This window comes from Ischnura elegans, chromosome 8 (genome assembly GCF_921293095.1).
Source record: "Ischnura elegans chromosome 8, ioIscEleg1.1, whole genome shotgun sequence".
Taxonomy (NCBI): domain Eukaryota; kingdom Metazoa; phylum Arthropoda; class Insecta; order Odonata; family Coenagrionidae; genus Ischnura; species Ischnura elegans.
The window spans coordinates 11,476,841-11,495,521 of record NC_060253.1 but is presented as its reverse complement, the minus strand read 5'-3'; the positions used below and the strand labels follow the sequence as shown (position 1 = coordinate 11,495,521).

At 39.7% G+C, this 18,681-nt stretch overlaps 1 protein-coding gene across 1 annotated transcript in view; it reads right to left on the bottom strand.

Annotated features, from left to right (window-relative positions):
- The window catches only part of LOC124163248, a 91,893-nt gene that overhangs the window by 48,081 nt on the left and 25,131 nt on the right, over positions 1-18,681 (bottom strand). Inside the window, exon 9 of the mRNA XM_046540008.1 lies at positions 18,153-18,339. Within this exon, the coding sequence (XP_046395964.1) occupies positions 18,153-18,339 (187 nt within the window). The remainder of the gene's footprint in view (positions 1-18,152; positions 18,340-18,681) is intronic.

Genomic DNA, 18,681 nt, shown 5'->3' with positions numbered 1-18,681 from the left:
ATTGTCCCCTGAAGTATTGTTGTCCCACATCCATCGTTTGGCAAAAATGTGACGAAGCAGTTACAATGTGTCATTTACGTGTTTGAATCTTCCCCAAGAGATGGAACTACCATAGGGAGGAGCTCACTGCCGTGGGATAGTAACTACGTAGCACATTTCCCAAAATCCGCTACCCCCTCCATCCATCAACCCTCTGCCCCTCCTCCGACGCTTTCCTCCTCTCCAAAATCAAACAAAAGGCCCCAGCTCGTGCAGGGTTCCTATTACTAAGACCATGAATCAAAAGCCCCAAAAGAAAATATCAAGTTACAGGAGAATAATTGAATCGTGTTTCACCCTTCCCTCTTTTCTACCCCACAGACCTTTTTTAGCCTACCTGCTTCGAAGTTCCCATTTCTGGAGGTCAACTGCTGCATGAGTAATCAATTGGCCCAAAAGGTGTCAAAAAATGACTTTCGGAAATTGATATTAAACCTTTATTGGATTGAAGTATTATTAATTTGAGCAAGATTTAAAAAAGAATGAGACCAAGCATGACATATTTCTGACATTATTTTTAAGCATTTTTGGGAAGGAAATAAATGGCAAAATACGACAGAGAACTAGCATTGCCGCAAAACTCGATATCCTCGCAGCTGAGCTTCTAGGAAATTGATGCAGCATTTTTTTCCGAAACAGATATCAAGTTACAATTTTTAAGTTATGCTATGAATCTCTCTTTACACAGTCACAGACAAAGTGATATTATCTCAAAATATTTCGTTCCTTCATGCTAGCGAATGGAATTCATCTGTTTATCTGGTGAGAACTTTCAAGATGGACTGAAAATAATTGAAGAAGAAGAAAAGAATTCGGGGAGGGGGAGGAGCGCGAGAATTTTGCTGGGTTGTCCGCTAGCACATGGCAATAGGAGTGGGGGTAGAGCGAGATATATGTTGAAAATAAGAAGTTGGATGAAGCCAAGTACAGGCGGTCCCTGACTTTCGCACACAATGCATTCCTGAAAATGTGTACGAAAGTTGAATATATGAAAGTCGAACCATTGAGTTCCATACTAATTAGGGGTTACGTTCCAAAAGAGCAAAATATACATGCTAAAACCTCCTTTAAGGAGGAACCATCATTTCAAACATGCCCGAAAACCTCCCCTTATTTTGACATATGTTGTTGCTCATTATTTTTTCTATCGAATAGTGAAAAAATATTACTATGTCATCGGCCATTTAAGAAAGATTTATGGATTTGAAAATGACGGATTTCCACCTTGAAATACATTGTCTTTATGGGAGAATGATGACCTTCCCTTGTAAAACATTTTTTATCTCAAATTTGGCCCGAAATATATCGTTGAAAAATTAGCACAGCATAGAATAGACATCGATGCTTAATATATGTATTTTTTTAGAGGGGGTTACCGATATGTTAGCGCCAGTATTTAAGTTTAAAGAACATACTTCCGGTTTTCTGCAGAGCGAGCAGCCATTATGCGGCGGAGGTAGTGGCAACGTTGCAAATATATGGAGGTTAAATATGAAGAGCTATATTGCACCTGTCGACCGCTGCATAATTCCAGTGAATTGGATTTTTCGGAGTCATTTTTCTATGTATTCAATAAACGAATATTCAGTTCATCTCGAAACGTGCTATACACCGAAATATGAAATTTATCAGTGCTGGTTGTTAAAGTGATTCCTATATGCCACTACATTTGATTAAACATGCGAATAATCATGACCGGAATTCAATACATCCCTTGAAATTGTCGGCGTATCGCTTCTAAAGCGAAAATGATAGAATATAATGAGACTTGCGATAGTTTATCTGTTCTTCTGAATACTACTTCAAATTGTTTTACGTTTATTTCGTAAAATATGCATCGTTTTCAACTTGTAGAAAATACTTATTTAAATAGAAGTTCTAAGCGTAAAGTAGAAAATCTAGCGCATTATGTATTTAATCATCAGTTTAATTGATATTACCGTATTTCCCGGCCTATAAGACGCACCGGTGCATAAGACGCACCTGGATTTTTCAGGTTAGAATTTACGAAAAAAACTAAAATACTTGGATAATACAAAAAAGAATTTTAATGATAAAATTTTACATAAAAACGGAACTTTCATATTAAAAAAATTTAAAATTATTAATGAGCAAATATATCAGAGTTTATTCATCATAGAACCCCAGAAATTCCTCATCACAGCTGCTAAAATCATTCACGTACATATTTTCTCGGGAGTCGTCACTTTCCTCATACAAAATGTCATCTTCACTTCCATCCAGTGCATTGCTGATTCCACACTTTTTGAAAGACTTTATGATAGTCTCAGTTTTTACTTTCTGCCAGGACTTTTTCACCCACTCACAAACGGTAGAAATTGACGGCCGTTTCATTCTTCCGGTCGGTGTGAAATCGTGAGTTGGTGCCTCAATCCACTTTATCCATTCTTCACGCATACATCCCTTGAATAGTTTATTGATTGAAACATCCAAAGGCTGCAGTTGAGAAGTCAATCCACCAGGAATCACAGCAAGATGCGTCTTCAGTTCTGTAGCAAGGATTTTTGCGGACTCTGTTATATGGGCCTTAAACTGATCGCACACTAACAAAGACGATTTCTTCAGAAGTCCACCTGGACGCCGGGACCACACCCTCTGCAACCACAGTTTCATACCCTCTCCATCCATCCATCCCTTATGATGAACATGAATATAAATTCCATGTGGAATTGTACACTTAGGCAGCGTTTTTCGTTTAAAGATCAACAAAGGAGGGAGTTTTGAACCATCAGCACAACACGCAAGGACAACAGTATAGCGTGTTTTTTCGTTGCCGGAAGTCTTTATCGTAACTGTCTTTGCACCTTTAACGTCCACAGTTCTATTTGATGGCACATCAAATGTCAAGGGAACCTCATCCATATTTCCTATCTGTCCTATTTCAAAACACTTCATTTTTCTCAGGTTAAGTACGTATTTATGGAATTCGATGATTTTTCTTTCGTATTCGGGTGGCAGTTTTTGTGCTATTGTGGTTTTAGTACGCATGCACAGACCATTTCTCTTCATAAATCTTTCACACCACGACGTTGTCCCAGAAAAATCGGCAATAGACATATCTATCGCCAACTTTCTCGCTTCCATTAAAATCATTTTTGTTGAAACAGTGATCCCGTTCTTCCTGTGATTTATTATCCAGGTCTTAACGTGCTCCTCAAGCTTCGGCCATTTCGGAGAACATGAACGTAAAGTTTTCTTACTCTTATTTGCATTCATTAAATCTACCTTCTGCTTCCGCCATTCTCGTATCATCTTCTCGGTTGGAGGTGGGCCGAAACGCCTTGCAGCTGCCCGGTTGCCGTGTTCCGAAGCATATTTCACGACTTCAAGTTTAAACGCAATACTGTACGACAATCTTCTCTCTTTAGATCCCATTAGGTTATTCCAATTTTGACTTTTTATACAGAAATTACCAAGTTTCTGTGCTTAGAAGCACATGTGCAGACTAAATAGAAAGATACGTATTACGGCTGAACTGACGGAACACCGAGCTCATACTTTGTTACCTAAGGTTGAGTGCCGGTGGTGCCGGTAGACTCGTGAGTTTATCGTGAGAGATACAATGTATTAGCATGTAGATGACATCTCCTTTAGCTCAATGTATGTAAGTTTTGCAGCAGCACCCATTGCAAGATTAAACTAAACATGCTACATTGTATGCATTTCTGACTTATCCGGGAATTTTTTTAAAGGAGTTAGACATCGACGTATTAAAACTTTATTTCTAACAACCTGCTCAAAAGAGTGCTATTATCAAAATTTTTAATGAATTGAACTATTTTCAATGCCTGATACACTAAAAAATACTTAATGGTAATTATTTATCCTGTCAAAACGGTTGCTTATTATAGGACGAAGTTATACCCGTGATATCCGTATACCATCGGCGCATAAGACGCAGGCAAATTTTACAGCACATTTAGGAGAAAAAAAAGTGCGTCTTATCGGCCGGGAAATACGGTAAATGTCTAGAATAAGGTGTACAGGTAAATGAATGTACCACGAGACAAGCATATTGCTGTTGGGTACCGACTATGTAGTATTTGGATATACAAATTCGCGAACGTACTAATTAATCGAATATTCACCCATGTAATTCTTCGAAAGTATAAAATAAAATAGACAAGAGTACTTCCTTTTTCACTGACCAAACAATTTACTTTGATACGTTTTCCAAAGGTCTAATTAGCATAATTTGAAAAAACAACAATAAATACATTTACAGTAGTAGACTCTCGTTATTACGAAGTTCACGGGACCGAAAAATCGGAGGTTCGTAATAACGTTTCTTTTAGGAATCTTCGAAAGGAATAGTGCATTATAAACGCGATTAAATTACGTGGAAATGTAGTGCAACCTCGATAAAACGACACCCCACGGTGCACCAATAAACACTCGTTATATCGAATTGTCGCTTTACCGGAGGTGACCTGTTGCCAACAGTTATACAGGAAAAGAGTGGTGCGGCGACAGATAAATTTCTATCTGATAAACGTAAGCATAAATCCATTAGAAAGGTGATGTTTTTTTTGCATCATTAAATTTCCTTACTCAAACAACGACTAATTGTTTGGTGTTTTCTTGGCCATGGTGTCTGCCATCAAATGCTTTCTCTTCATGCAGCTCATGGACGTGCAGGTATGCAGACGACTGCTTTCTGCCGCCCGAGGAACAAAAGAAAATCAAGTATTCACGAATGCTAATGCCACAATATTTTCACCAAAATTAACTACTTATTTATCAAACGACAGTTTACCACATAAATTTGAGACAGAGCACTCCATTAACTTCATTTCTAACAAATCGCTAGCAATTACAGAGATTAAGGAGTCTTGATGTAAGTTTTTCCGGCGGTGAAACCCTCGCTATGGCGAGAGCCATCACCAAAAGGGCCTCGTAAAAACGAATTTTTTAACATGCTTATTATAGGGTCGATCGACGGTGCATCGGCTATCTCTCGTAATAGCGGGGGTCTCGCTATAGCCCGTACTCGCTTTAACGAGGTTCCACTGTATATAAACAGGAAAATTCGTTTCAGTTTTTCAACAGAAGACTGCGCCATTACGCAATCGAGGGTTGATATCTTCCCGATACATGAACTCCTATATTTAAACTAGATGCGTCCCAAGACCTTGTTCCTAGGTTGATAAAATTACAGTCCGGCCACCGAGAGTTGTCCAAAAACAGACAAAATGGTCTAGGTCTGGGTAGGGTGTGAGGGGGCCAGGTAAGAAAGGGAAACGCTGACAAAGTGTTCCATGAAGAAAAGAACCGGAAGGGACGACGAGCGTGAAGGACATAGAGGAATAACTTGAGGAATTACTTGTTCTTGTGATTCGAAGAATGGGCTTATTTTGGTGGATCAGGCTTATTTCGGTGTTCGTTTATGCATTTGACAACGTTGTATGACTAGGCGAGGGTGTGAGGTGCGTTTGGGGGACAGCGATTGGCTTTAAACCGTGCTGGCGCAGGATTATCCGCCCATCCTATTGTGCCGTAATCGGACAACCCTCGCCAGCCAGACTGTATGTAATTTATCGCAGAGTAAGGTTATCCTGCGGGATGCAACACTGCATTACACGTATGCGCTAACTCACGCTTGTGGCGAACTGATCTAGCGGGGCCTGTGATGCATTCGGAGCCGAAAAAATAGCTCCCCGCGGTGACGAAGAACGGGCGAAACGTTGAACAGTTCCTAAATTCACACCATTTTCATTGATTCCTTATTCAGATCATGATCACAGTGAGTTTCCCAGCGCCACACCGCGTAGTAACGGCCAAATCGAAAGGCGCCAAATTTGAAATTTGAAAATTTTGAATGCTCGTATCTCTGAAAATTCGTAAATCGAATGTGCATAGGAAGAGGACTGACTGTACATCCTATTTACGAACGGTTATGAGTAGGGCACCCTGACTACACAGGAATGAAGCTAGTTATATGATGTTGCATGTAAACTGAATAAAGAACCATAATTGACGCTCTTAGGCACAGTAAACGAGAATAACTTAAACGTGGCGCAATTATTGAAACTTAAGTGTAGTGAATATCCACCTAAATGCCGTGACTTGTGCGTGCAACTTCGTAATAAAGTTCATATTGTAACTGCCGGGACCAGGACTTAGGTTCGTAATTTCGTAAAAACGAAAATTTCGTAATAACGTTTCTTTTACTATAGCTTGGATAGGCCTTTTCGACGGGACCAACGGTTTGCTTCGTAATAACGAGAACTTCGTAACAACATTGTTCGTATTAACGAGAGTCTACTGTACCTATTCATGAAGTCATTGCAGGAGGATAAAAATTAGGATGCATTCCTGAACAATCGATGGCAGCTGACATAAGTGAGTCCGTAGAAGTTGCAATGCCAGCCTTCCAAATTTACTGAAACTTCGGCACTAGGAACAAGTATTATTTAATTATCCTGATACAAATGATTCGAATTACATTTGGGTTATAACTGACACATTAGTTCCTAATTTTCACTAATCAACTCCTTATTAATAGCATGGATGAGGCTATCGAATGGAAAATCTACAAAGAAATAAACATTAAAGAGCTTTGTGTCAGTCATTCGACAGGGACTTTAACCTTCATAAATCAAGACATAAACATTGATTATTTAAACAATGATGGACACTTTATGTTGGGAAATATTGCAAAAATTTCTTAAGAAATTAAAAATGCACGTCAACGATTCGGTATCCTTCAACAGAGGCACTCGTTGAAATCGCTTCGATGGAATTGATGGATCCACTTTCGGCCACATTTCGTTTCCTCAAATAATCCAAGCTCTTACCTTTACCTTCAGACACAAATTTGCCTTTAAATCGGCATAATGACGCCATCACTTCAGCCCAAAGGTATATATTAATAACTTAAGGCTAAGTAAAAGGGATAATAAAACGAGTAATATTGTCACAATGCAACGTAACTCTACGAGGTAACGTAAACAAACAAAGGTGCTCAACCGGTGTGAAACTACGATATGTTGGCAGCGTTGTCGAGTTGGTGGTCAGCAATTATAAATAAACCATTTTTCCAAATTAGGTTGAAATTGACAGAGCAAAAGGTCTCATTAGTTAAGTTCATTTTATTCATCACAAATGATGTAGTTATAAAGCTTTACTGTATTTCCAGAGAAAGTACTTAAATTCTTCCGATACCTAAGAGTCAATATAACAGCCATTCTTCATATCACTAGATTATTCCATTTTAAGTAAAATTCATGCATTGTACAGCTATTTTGATTGATTTAGCATTACTTTTAATTTTTATGAATGACTAATTTAGCAATTATAACTCATTGTTATCGAGTTTATCTAACTAATGAAAGCAGTATTTCGAAGCGCAGGTTCCTCCTTAATACACAATTTTATTTTAACTAATTAATTTTAATAATAAGTTAATAACATTCCTCACAGTATGTAATTTCTTTTTAAATACACATACAAGTGTAAATAGAAGTTAAAAAAAAAAAACAATAATTCCGTTGATGCCAAAACTTTCTCTCCGTGATTCAGTTGATGTTCCTCTAATAATTTACTCTATGACTAAAAAAAAAAAAAAAACATGCCAAGAAGCAAAACAAAATGCAATTTTGAACCCTTTAAATTTTTACGTCATAAATCTTCTGCTGGTAACACGTCGCAGCGCATCTCGCGATTACGACAATAAAGATAAAAAGACATTCAGAATTCAGATGATATTTCGTCCAACATCATTGCTGCAAGTGTGGATCTCGTACATGAATTAAACAGCACATAACGAAAAATCACTACTGGAAAGAATCACTTTTATTTATTAATTGTATTTAAATCTGTTTATAACAATATAATGTTTATAATAAATGTCTAGTCAACATTTTAAAATAATCTATGCAATGAAGACTGAACTACAGCTTTCTTTTTCTCTTGATTTAAAAGCCTATAGCAGGCAGTGTCTCTCTCGACGGCTCTTCAGACCTGTGAACTTCTCTGTGTTTGGATCACATTCCTCCTTTATGTTAAAAAATTTCTCAAGATGAGTGAATGCTTCACTCATTTCCTTCGCCGTCCAAGTTTGGGCTAGTTGACTCTGACCATCTTCTGGTTGTTCATTATCATCATCATCTTTTTCTTTTCCCTCCTTCGTTTGAATGGTAATAAGGTCTTCGTTTGATATTGCCTGTCCATGAGAATCAATCAATTCATCTTCGTCTTCCATGTTTACATCTAGGCCCATTGATTCATTAGCTCAACAACTTCCTCCGTGGCCACTTCAGGTGTCTTATCGAAGCCTTTTAAATTTGGTGCAAACTCAGGGCATAACTTATTCCAGCAGCCTATCATAGTAGATTCCTTGATTTCTGCCCCAGATTCGTTAATATTATTGATTGCGTTCCAGATGCTATAACCTTTCCAGAATTCTTTTAAGGTAGGTCCATCTCCCTTTTCAGTCATCCGGATAGCCTGGCTGATGGTTCTCCTCATGTAGTACCGCCTGAAAGTGGCTATAACTGTTTGATCCATGGGCTGGAATCCACTTGTGGTGTTTGGAGGCAGGAACATTATTTTAATTTCGGAGAAGAGATCTTGCAATGATTTCGGATGTCCCGGAGCATTATCCAAAAGTAGCAGTACAGTAAACTCTCGATTATACGAAGCAGGATTTTACAAAGTTTTCCATTATGCGAAGTGATATTACGGTCCCGGCGAAAAGCCTATGCTGAATACATGGCGCAATTCGATTATACGAAATGTTTTGAAATTACGAACCTCGGCTCGGTCCCCAGGAGCAAATGGCATTCGTTTATACGAACTATGGCGAAATATTTGTCAATAAAACTAGTTACGCCGGCGTAAGTAGCTAAAAAATCAGCGCTTCCGACTGTGGTCCATCAAAAGTGTGAAATCGTAAGTGATAGTGCAACTTTGGAGAGAAAGGGTTCGCCTAAAACCTCACGGTGGGAAATTAGGGGAAGTAGGAGTTAAGTAAAATATCGCGACTGACATAATGCCCCTATTTACATGCCTCTTCGTAAACATCACATCGACAATACATCGTGGTTTAACATGTCAGGAAGGTCGCGCGGGGTATTTCATACACTCCTACTTAACCCTTTGCACTGCTGTGAACGTGCCTGGCACGTTTGCAAGGCAGGCTGCTGTGAACGTACTTTGAAGACTACTTGACCACTTTTTGCCGAAGCACTTCGAAGGGTACCTAATCCGTGACCCTTTCCTCACCTCACTCACTGGCCCCTCACCCTCACTCTCCCTCGCTGGCCCCTCTCTTCGACCCTCCGAGCGTGGGGCCTCCCTCCCCAAAAGTGACCGCTCGGACTGCATTTTGAAAATCCATCAAACAATGCCATCACCAAAAAGTGATTGTTTGTATCACACTCCTGCCAATTACGCATTCAAGTACGACTCTGAACCGTGTTTCTGTGATGAGAAATAACGATTTTGTTAAATTCGCTAAAATGGCCAAGTTAATATGTAAAATTGTTATTTTTCATCGCAGAAATACGGTTCAAAGACATACTTGATTCCCTCCACTACAATCGCATATTGCTGGAAATTGGACGGATTCCCTTTGATAGCGCAAAGATTTGAGGCTTAAAAGATGATTTTGAAAAATACTTGGAAAAAGCAGGAGCACAAAGTGCAACATCAAACGATTATATTGCCCTAGACGATGATCTCTAGGCTTGCGACAATGCGACGCCGGTACCTACGTCGGAAGAAGCAGCGGCCGGGACTAGTCATAATAGCAGTGACAACAAAGATGAAAGTTAGGAAGTAATTTCACCTAATAAAAAAGAAGTATACACTGCCCTCCAAACATTAAGATATTTTGATCTGGCTAACAATTTAAATCCCCAATTTAATTCCCATTTATGCAAGTGAGAAACCATGGTGGAAGCGGCGATGGAGAAGGGCAAAAAGCAAAAAAATAATGGATTTTTCTGGATAATATCTTTTCGTGTACATATTAGCCTTCCTGAATAAACAACTTAAATACCTTAAGTATTGGGCTCTATTAACCACAAACTTATTTTTCAGGCTACTCGTAATGAAGACGCACTTCTAACTCTAACCATGAACTTTCTTCTCGCGCGTCTCCCCGTTTTCCCATGCCGAGAGATCTTTCTTTCCGAAGTCTTTGTTTACTTCCTCCTGCGGCCTTCTGCTGATCTTGCTGACACCCACCTTATGCATCCCAAACCCCTCCTTCCCCGGCATTTCTCATTCACTCCCCCCCCTAAGGTTACGGAGCTTGAGTGCGTCGTAGAAAAATACGCCCCCCAAACATAAACTGAGGCAGAGCTGAAGGCCCTTTCCCCACCCTTCTTTCTCCTGTCCCCTCAACCCCACCATACGCTGACCGCTTCTTTCCTCAGGCAATCCCCATCCCACTCTTATTCACCCCACCCACGGGAACATTCTCCAAACTGTGGAGAAGGGCATGGTTCATCTTTACCGGCAATGGTGGTAAGTTTTTAACTGGAGAGAGGCTGAAGAAGTATCTTCCACTATCGGGGAAACGGGGCCGTGCTTATAATTGTCTCTCTTCTTCTCTGCTGACTTTTCAATTTAAATTGTTTTCTTTGCTCATTCCACACTATATTTATTTACGATTAAGGTGCGTCTATTTTTTAGTGCTAAAACTAAGAAAATCTTTTCTCGATGTCAATGATCCTTTGCATAACTTTCAATATGGCGGAGAAAGGAACACGAAAACTAAGTGAGGTGAAGGTACAGGTTTTTGCGAGTCATTTTGGGAATTCAGGCAAGTGAACCAATACTTCACACAAGTTGAGAAATGATGAAACCTCTCTTGTAGGAAAATAATCAATGCGGATAATAACGTTTTCTCTCTTTATTTCCCCGATAATGGAAGATGTTTCTCCTGTCGTTTTCCAGTCGGAACCTCTGTTCCTGTCGGCATAAAAGAAGAGAGACATACTATATGAACATAGCACCTCACACCCAGTATGAAGAATATGGTCCTGATGAAGAATAAAGTCTTTCATAGCAACGTCTGCAAAGATGATGGAGCTCAGTAGCCGGATGGAAAACTCAAACAGAATTTACAGTGGAACCTCGATCTATCGTTTTTCAAGGGGATGGACGAAATGAACGATGAATGCGGGAAAACGATGAATACGGGAAAGTTTGGCGCGGTTGCCTATGCGGCAGGAAACACAGGATGTTGGCGCGTAATAGTGATATTCTATAAAGGATTCATGCAGGAATATAGCTGTTTTCTATTTGAATATTTAATTTGAATTTTATGTAATACTTTTGGGCATATACTTGGTTCTACTAATATATCTTTCAATAATCCTTGGGAATACGACACCTCACTAAAAAATGTTTTCTCGCCGTCTCGGCATTCACACTGCCACGACGGATTCGGCAGTCTTATTACGACCATCTCTCATCACCGAAATTCAACTGCATGCTAAAATACGCATGCTTTGCGTCAAAACTTGTGCACATCAGAAGTGTACTCCGAAATCTGTTGCAGGCCTGTTTTTTCGTCGGAGTTCCGAAGACGAATTGTGCCTGTGGAGCACCTACACTTTCTAGAGTAGTCTTCCCATCTCCGCGTTCGGAATAAGATCGCTTCAATACCCAAAAGCCATTACGACGGTAAAAAATGTATCCTCTGGCCTAGGCTTGCTACAATTTAAATTACATTGAATCCGGGCAAAACTGATCTATTTGAGAACGACAAAATACATCGCTCTCTCGGAGCCGCAAACCCTTGCCTCCCCGATTGGATAATCACAACGATAATCATTACATCACCATACCTCATGGAGAGAGGGTTGCTATTTTTAAATGATGTAAGTCATGTTAAATGTACCACATAAAAATTCAATCAAACTAAGGCCAAATCCATGGAACCGTACCCATTTCGAGAAGCGTTCGGCATTCCAATTGCCGTCAAAATTTGGCATTGACAAAGGCGTATCGAGGTACGATATCTCCCCTCGTCAGTGGTCTTCAAGACCCAACGTCGGTCGTCCACTTGGGATGAGAAGTTCTGGATTCAACCCAAAAATAACGAGCCAACTAACGGAACATTTTATTTATTTTCTAGGAGGGAAATGTTTTCATGCGCTGATATATTAAAATTTTGTTTTCTTACCTCAGTGGGTATTTAAATCCCCACACGAACTCCCTTGGTGAAACTGAAGAAAATAGTAACCAATCTGAAAATATTTTAGTCGTAGGTGCGGCACTTCCTTGTTGTTTTAATGCGTCCTTCAGGCTATAGTCAAATATTGATGGGATGTCATAAAATCAGGAAAGCCCTCTTCAAAATTATAAGGCTTAAAAAAATAAATAATTCCTCCCTATTTTATTGCGTTTTTTATTTGATTTCCATGCACTCATTCATTCACTCGAGAATGCATCGCTTCTCTTCAAACTGGGCGCCAAAACACCGTAGGTACTATCATAGAATAAGTACATACAGGCATCCCCCGAGTTACGTAAGAGATGCGTTCCGGCAGACTATGCGTAAGTCGAAATTTACGTAAGTCGAACCTTTGCGTTGGCGCTTCAGAGATTGCTGTATAACAAGTTGTATCGTACAGGAATGAGCGCAACCACATACGCCACCACATCCATCGCTAGAACTGCAAATTTTCACGTTGATTGCTGACTTGGGATTTATAAGCGATTTTTCTACAGAAATTAATGAAATTTCCTTCGAGGAATGACAAAAATGGTTATTTTGTTTTGTTTGACAAACTGTTATTTTTAGCACGTAAAAAACTCTATAACTATTCGATATTTTTTCTACCATAGGTTGTACTAGCGAATATCTACTTCTTCGCGCTCGCATTCGAAAATTAACGTAAACATTTGAAATACTGCTATCGCTTACGTAAGTACGGATTTACGTAAGTCGAGACATACGTAACTCGGGGGATGCCTGTACTTACTCTATGGTACTACAGGTACCTCAAGCATATTGGAATTTTAGTGGTTTTTAATAAGTAACAAACTTTGTCGAACAAACACAAATTATGATTGATAAAACCCATTAAATAATAGTACCTATTGAATTACTTTTGGCTAGGATACACTATTAAAACTGTTCACATTTTAATCACTACGCTTTTGAAAGAAGTCATGCATTGTCTTCTGTTTCTTAGCGGCATTCTGCCGTAGTCGAAAATATGATTTTTCGAGACTTAAAATGTTTTCACGATCCTCGTCGCTTCCACTATGCGCATAGAAAAACACTTTCACTTTTTCTAAAGCTTCGTAAGTCTCGACAAAGCTTGGGATCACTTCTACTTCGTTTTCCTCTTCTTCCTCTACAGCCCCTGTAGATGTGTGCGCTTCGCACAGTTCTTCAATGGTTTCAGTGCCACTTGTAACCACATGATGATCTACTGCTACGTAGCTCTGAAAATCGTATTTCTGGGCTCTACACATTTCTTCCCATTCTTGACCAAAATCATCAACATCATCATCTGCAAGTTCATTATTATCAATCGGGTATCTGTGCCCAGCTTTACGGAAGCAATTTTGAATTGTGTTCTGGCTCACTTGTTTCCATGCTGCCATAATATAGTGGAGTGCTTCAAGTACGTTTAGTTTTTTCTTCATTGCCTTTCCTGACTCCATACGGCAAATGGATTTTTGTACGAGGCGTTGTCTATAGTACGCTTTTAAACTGCGTATAATCCCCAAGTCAAGTGGCTGGAGCGTACTTGTACAGTTTGCTGGGAACCGTACCACTCTAATATTCCTCAAAAAAGACGTGTCTTTGGGGTGTGCCGCACAGTTATCCACAAAGAGGATAATTTTTCTATTTTTCCCCCCCATTTGCGCGTCTAATGCATGGAGGAACGAAATAAAAATTTCTGTTGTCATCCATGATTTACTGTTTGCGTAATATTTTGTCGGCAATTTTCTTACGTTTTTGAAGCACCTCGGTTTTGGCGATTTCCCTATCACAATCGGCACTTGCTTGTCGCTGCCATCACTATTCACGCAAAGCAAAACCGTTAGCCTGTCTTTGGATAATTTACCTCCATGGCAGCATTCTCCTTTATAGGCCAATGTTCTATCAGGAAGCACATTGAAAAACAGACCAGTCTCATCCGCATTATACACATCTCCTGGATCGTAGCCCTCCAGAATCGATGGCAGACTTTCCAGCCAGTCATCCGTGGTTTCAGCATTTACTTCTGCACTCTCTCCCGCCAGCTTCTTGAATACAAGACCATGTCAATTTTTGAATCGACTTATCCAGCCATTGGAAGCCTTAAAATTTTCGACGTTCAATTGGGTGGCAACAATCTTCGCTTTTTCCTTTAATATCACTCCATCAACGGGAATATTAGACTCCCGTGCCTGCTGGAACCAATTGAAGAGCACCGTTTCCAATTCGGCAAATGTAGACTCCTTGCCAGTCTTTCTCTTCTTGGATGCGCTTCCACATCTGTCTATTTGCTCTCGAATCTCACTCTTCTTGGCCATTATAGAGTTCAATGTACTTGCTGGCAACCCGAGACGTTTTGCAATGTCAACTCGCTTTTCCCTTGGATTTTTTTCCACTTCTTCAATTATTTTGAGACGATCTTTCAAAGTTCTCTTTTGCTTCATCGGGACGGCCATGGTCAGAAGACGAATAAAAATTGAACTAATAAAAATAACACCAGGCTTTGCAAAGCCTCAAAGAAAACACTGGCTTTAATTCAGCGAACACAGGAAAATACGGAACCACTCGTACGAGGTGAAGTTCGGAACTGACGCTGAGCCGATTGTCGAGGGTGAAGCGCGACCAAAGTGTGTAACAAAATATCCTGAGATATCCCTCTATTTGTGAATCTGACAAGAGAGATTTATAGCAAGTCATAGTTTGTTATCTGATATTGTTTACGGAAAAAAATGTTGGATCAATGGCCGAGAAGCTCAAATGCCAGGGTATCAAGTTTCGTCTGCCTCCTCTTTTACCAGTCATTTGTTACTCACCTTTGGGGCCAATAGGTGACTCAGACAGCAATTGGCTTCCAGAAATGTTAGCTTTGAAGATGAAAAAGGTCAGGGGGAGCGAAAGGAGGAGGGGTGAAATACTTTTCTATCATTCTCGGGTAACTTGATATTTCCTTTCGGAGCTAATGAGTTATGGCCTTCGTAACACGAACCCGTCGCGAAACGTGACCCGGGTCGTTAAATGCCTCTTGGTTGGTTTCAGAGAGGAAGAAAGAGTCAGAGGGGGTGGGGCACAAGGGCTGACGGGAGGGGGGTAGCTGATTGTGAGAACGGTGAGAACTGTGCAACGTAGACAATCCCACGGCCCCGAGCTGCTCCGGAGGGCACTATGGTGCTTCCATCTCTTGGGGAAGATTAATACTATGTGCCGGTCGAATCCGCGAATGCCACATCGTAAATATGTCGTTTCATTTTTGTCAAACGATGAATGCGGGAAAAAAATACATCGGGACCGTGATCTTCGAACGACAAATGCGGGAAAACGATACTTCGGGGAACGATAGATGCGGGAAAAAATTACATTGTCTTTATGGGACTTTTTTGGGACCAGGGACGGCGAACGATGAATGCGGGAAAACGATGAATGCGGGAACGATAAATCGGGGTTCCACTGTACTTCAAATATTCGCCAGAAGATAATCATATCCTACGTAATTTATTATCGTAACTGAATCTCAATGAAAATAACTAATTGAAAAGGTAGCACACTCAGCTGAAAATATGGAGTAACTCGAAATATAAGCTTACGAAGGTTATTTTCGAAACTGGTTTAGGCCCTCATTTTTCTTTTTTTTCTCGTCACTGAGCGATAGAGGGCGACATAAATGGCGGTTAGGCCCTTACAGTATGGTTAGGCCGGCTGGCGCTAAAATTCCGTGGGTGTTGGAAAAAAATATCTATCTTACGCGTACTTAATAGTTGCTATTCGCTCCTAACCACAAATTTATAATATTAAATTCTTATAATAAACTTTGCAATTCATTATTTGATTACGTTTTCTAAACTGGTCGGGAATTTATTAAGCGATCGTTGATATTGAAGTATGTACAAGAAATGGGAATTTTATGGTGGTATAGTTATTTAACGATCTTTCACAGCATAAATCGATAACAAAAAGCCTTTTCTAAGAATTCTACCGTGAATAACCACCTAAAACATTTAAATAAGGCCACTAAAGACAAAAAAGGGCGGAGGAAACAAAAGCGAACATTTTTTCGTGACTAATGAAAAAGGTTTGAAATTACGAAACTTGATTTTACGAAGTGCCATTTTTCCAGTCCCACTGACTTAGCATAATCGAGAGTTTACTGTATTTTGAAAGGTAAACAATTTTTTTGGCAATTACCCTGACTGTTGGTAAAAATAACTGGTAAACCAATCTTGTAAAATCGGTCCGGTCACCCATGCATTTGAATTCGACTTCCAAATTACTGGCAGCAATCCCTTGTTCTTCCCCTTCAGTGCTCTTGGGTTTTCATAGTGATAAACAACCATCGGATTTAACTTCATGTCTCCGGATGCATTGCCTCCGAGAAGCAATGTGAGCCTGTCCTTGGATGCCTCATGCCTGGGAGCAACTTTTTCTTCTTTCGCCAAATATGTTCTATCAGGCATTTTCTTCCAAAATAATCGCGTTTCATCTATCTAAGAAGGCTATTCTGCTCATCAAATATTTGATGAGCAGAATAGCCTTTTTCTTCAACAATTTCAGAAAAACTTTAACAAATTCTGTTGCTGCTTCTTCTTTTAGCACTTGCAGATTCACCTGTGAATTTCACATTATGCAAAAACGCCCTTTTCTTGAAGCGGTCGAGCCACCCTTAGCTCGCCTGAAATTCCGGTGTATCAGCATCTTCTTCTCTCAATTGTTGCTTCCTATCTTTATGCAGACTGCGAGCTTTTGCTTGAATAACTGCAAGACCAAGGGGAACTTTTTTTTGATGTTGACCTTCAATCCAAACTGTCAGAGATTTTTCCATCTCTTCCATTGCTACACCTCGCCGTCTGCTAACAATGGTCGACGAAATGTTACCAGCATTTCTTACATGGTCTCTAATTTTGTCTTTCTCCTTCACAATCAAGCACGCTGTAGAACGACTTATTTGCTAAGAACGTCCGATGGCAGCAAATGATTCCCCACTTTCGGCACGTGTAATAATTTTCAACTTTTGCTCAATAGTGTTCAGTTTATGTGACCTTCGCTTATTTCCACTGATGTCTACCTCCCCAGTCTTACGTTTTTCACTCATTTTTTTATCACTACAAATGAAGAAATTGAGCAGATACAAAAAAAATCGCCTTGAGTGAAGTCAACACTCCCCACGTTCGTATTATCCGCATATACTGTTTTATGAAACAGTTGAATGTTGAGATGCGCAGTAAACATTGTGGGTCTTTAAAAAATTGCTCATAAACAAATTGCTTCGAAAGTCCAAATTTACGGTACGAAAGTCAAGTAAAAGATGCCAATTTGGAACGTACGAAAGTGCGAACTGTACGAAAGTCAAGTGTACGAGAGTCGAGGACCGCATGTATCAGATGGGCATGCCACTGAAATGGTGTTCGATATATATTAGAGTATATACACCAGACAGAAATCCATCGTATAAGTGTAAATACCACGACGGAATGCAATCATTTTTTTGCGAGGTGGTGTGTACCCTTAAGGTGTTTGAAAGATGATTCAACTCAACAATATGCCCCAAGTTTTTCCATAAAATTAAAATACTCCATTAATCAGCTAAATTCCTGTTGGAATCCTTACTATCCATATCCCTTACATTGGCAACCTAGTCGAATGCTCTCCCATTGATCGTTTTCCCGCATTCATAGTTTTTTATGTCCATCCCCTTGAAAAACAATAGATTTTGGTTCCAATGTAATTATTTGGCATGCCTGGTGTATGTAGTACAGGTAATATAGTACATTATGATTTTGTATGCATGGAGTAGTGACTTTGGTTGCCTTGTGTATGAAAAATCAGCAGCAAAAATTTTATGCAATGATCACAAAGTTAAACTCACAGGTCAGCGTTATACTAAGGCCACATATAATCTACCATAGGAGGTAATTAGATGATGTCAAACCTTTCCTCCTGATTGAGTGACCCTGGCTGACATCCAGGTCTAGGCATTTGCGATGCTACCACGGGAGATGCCACATACTGCTCTGCTGTTCCACGTCCTTTATTCCTATTACCAGAGTTCTTAGATTGATGCCCTTCCTTGTTTGATCCACTATTTCCTTTGCGATCATATCTGCCACAGTTCATTCCTGAAAATGTGGAGTAAAACACAATAAATATAATTTAATTTACTGCACAATAAAGCATTATTGATATGAATTAAATAATAACTTGTAGATCAATTCATGGTAAGGTATCTACAACAAAAACTGGAAAACAAGAACAGTATACTCTTGATTTTACAAACCAGGATAATATGAAGTTTCGCTAATACGAAGCAAAACATCCGCTGCCTACAAAAAGCCTATGCTACATAAAGTAAATTCTTGATTATACGAAGTCAGCGAGAGCCGAAAATAGGCACTTCGTAATATTGAGTTCTGCAATTTCAAACCTTTTTAGTAAGTCCCGAAAAACTACTAGATCCCACT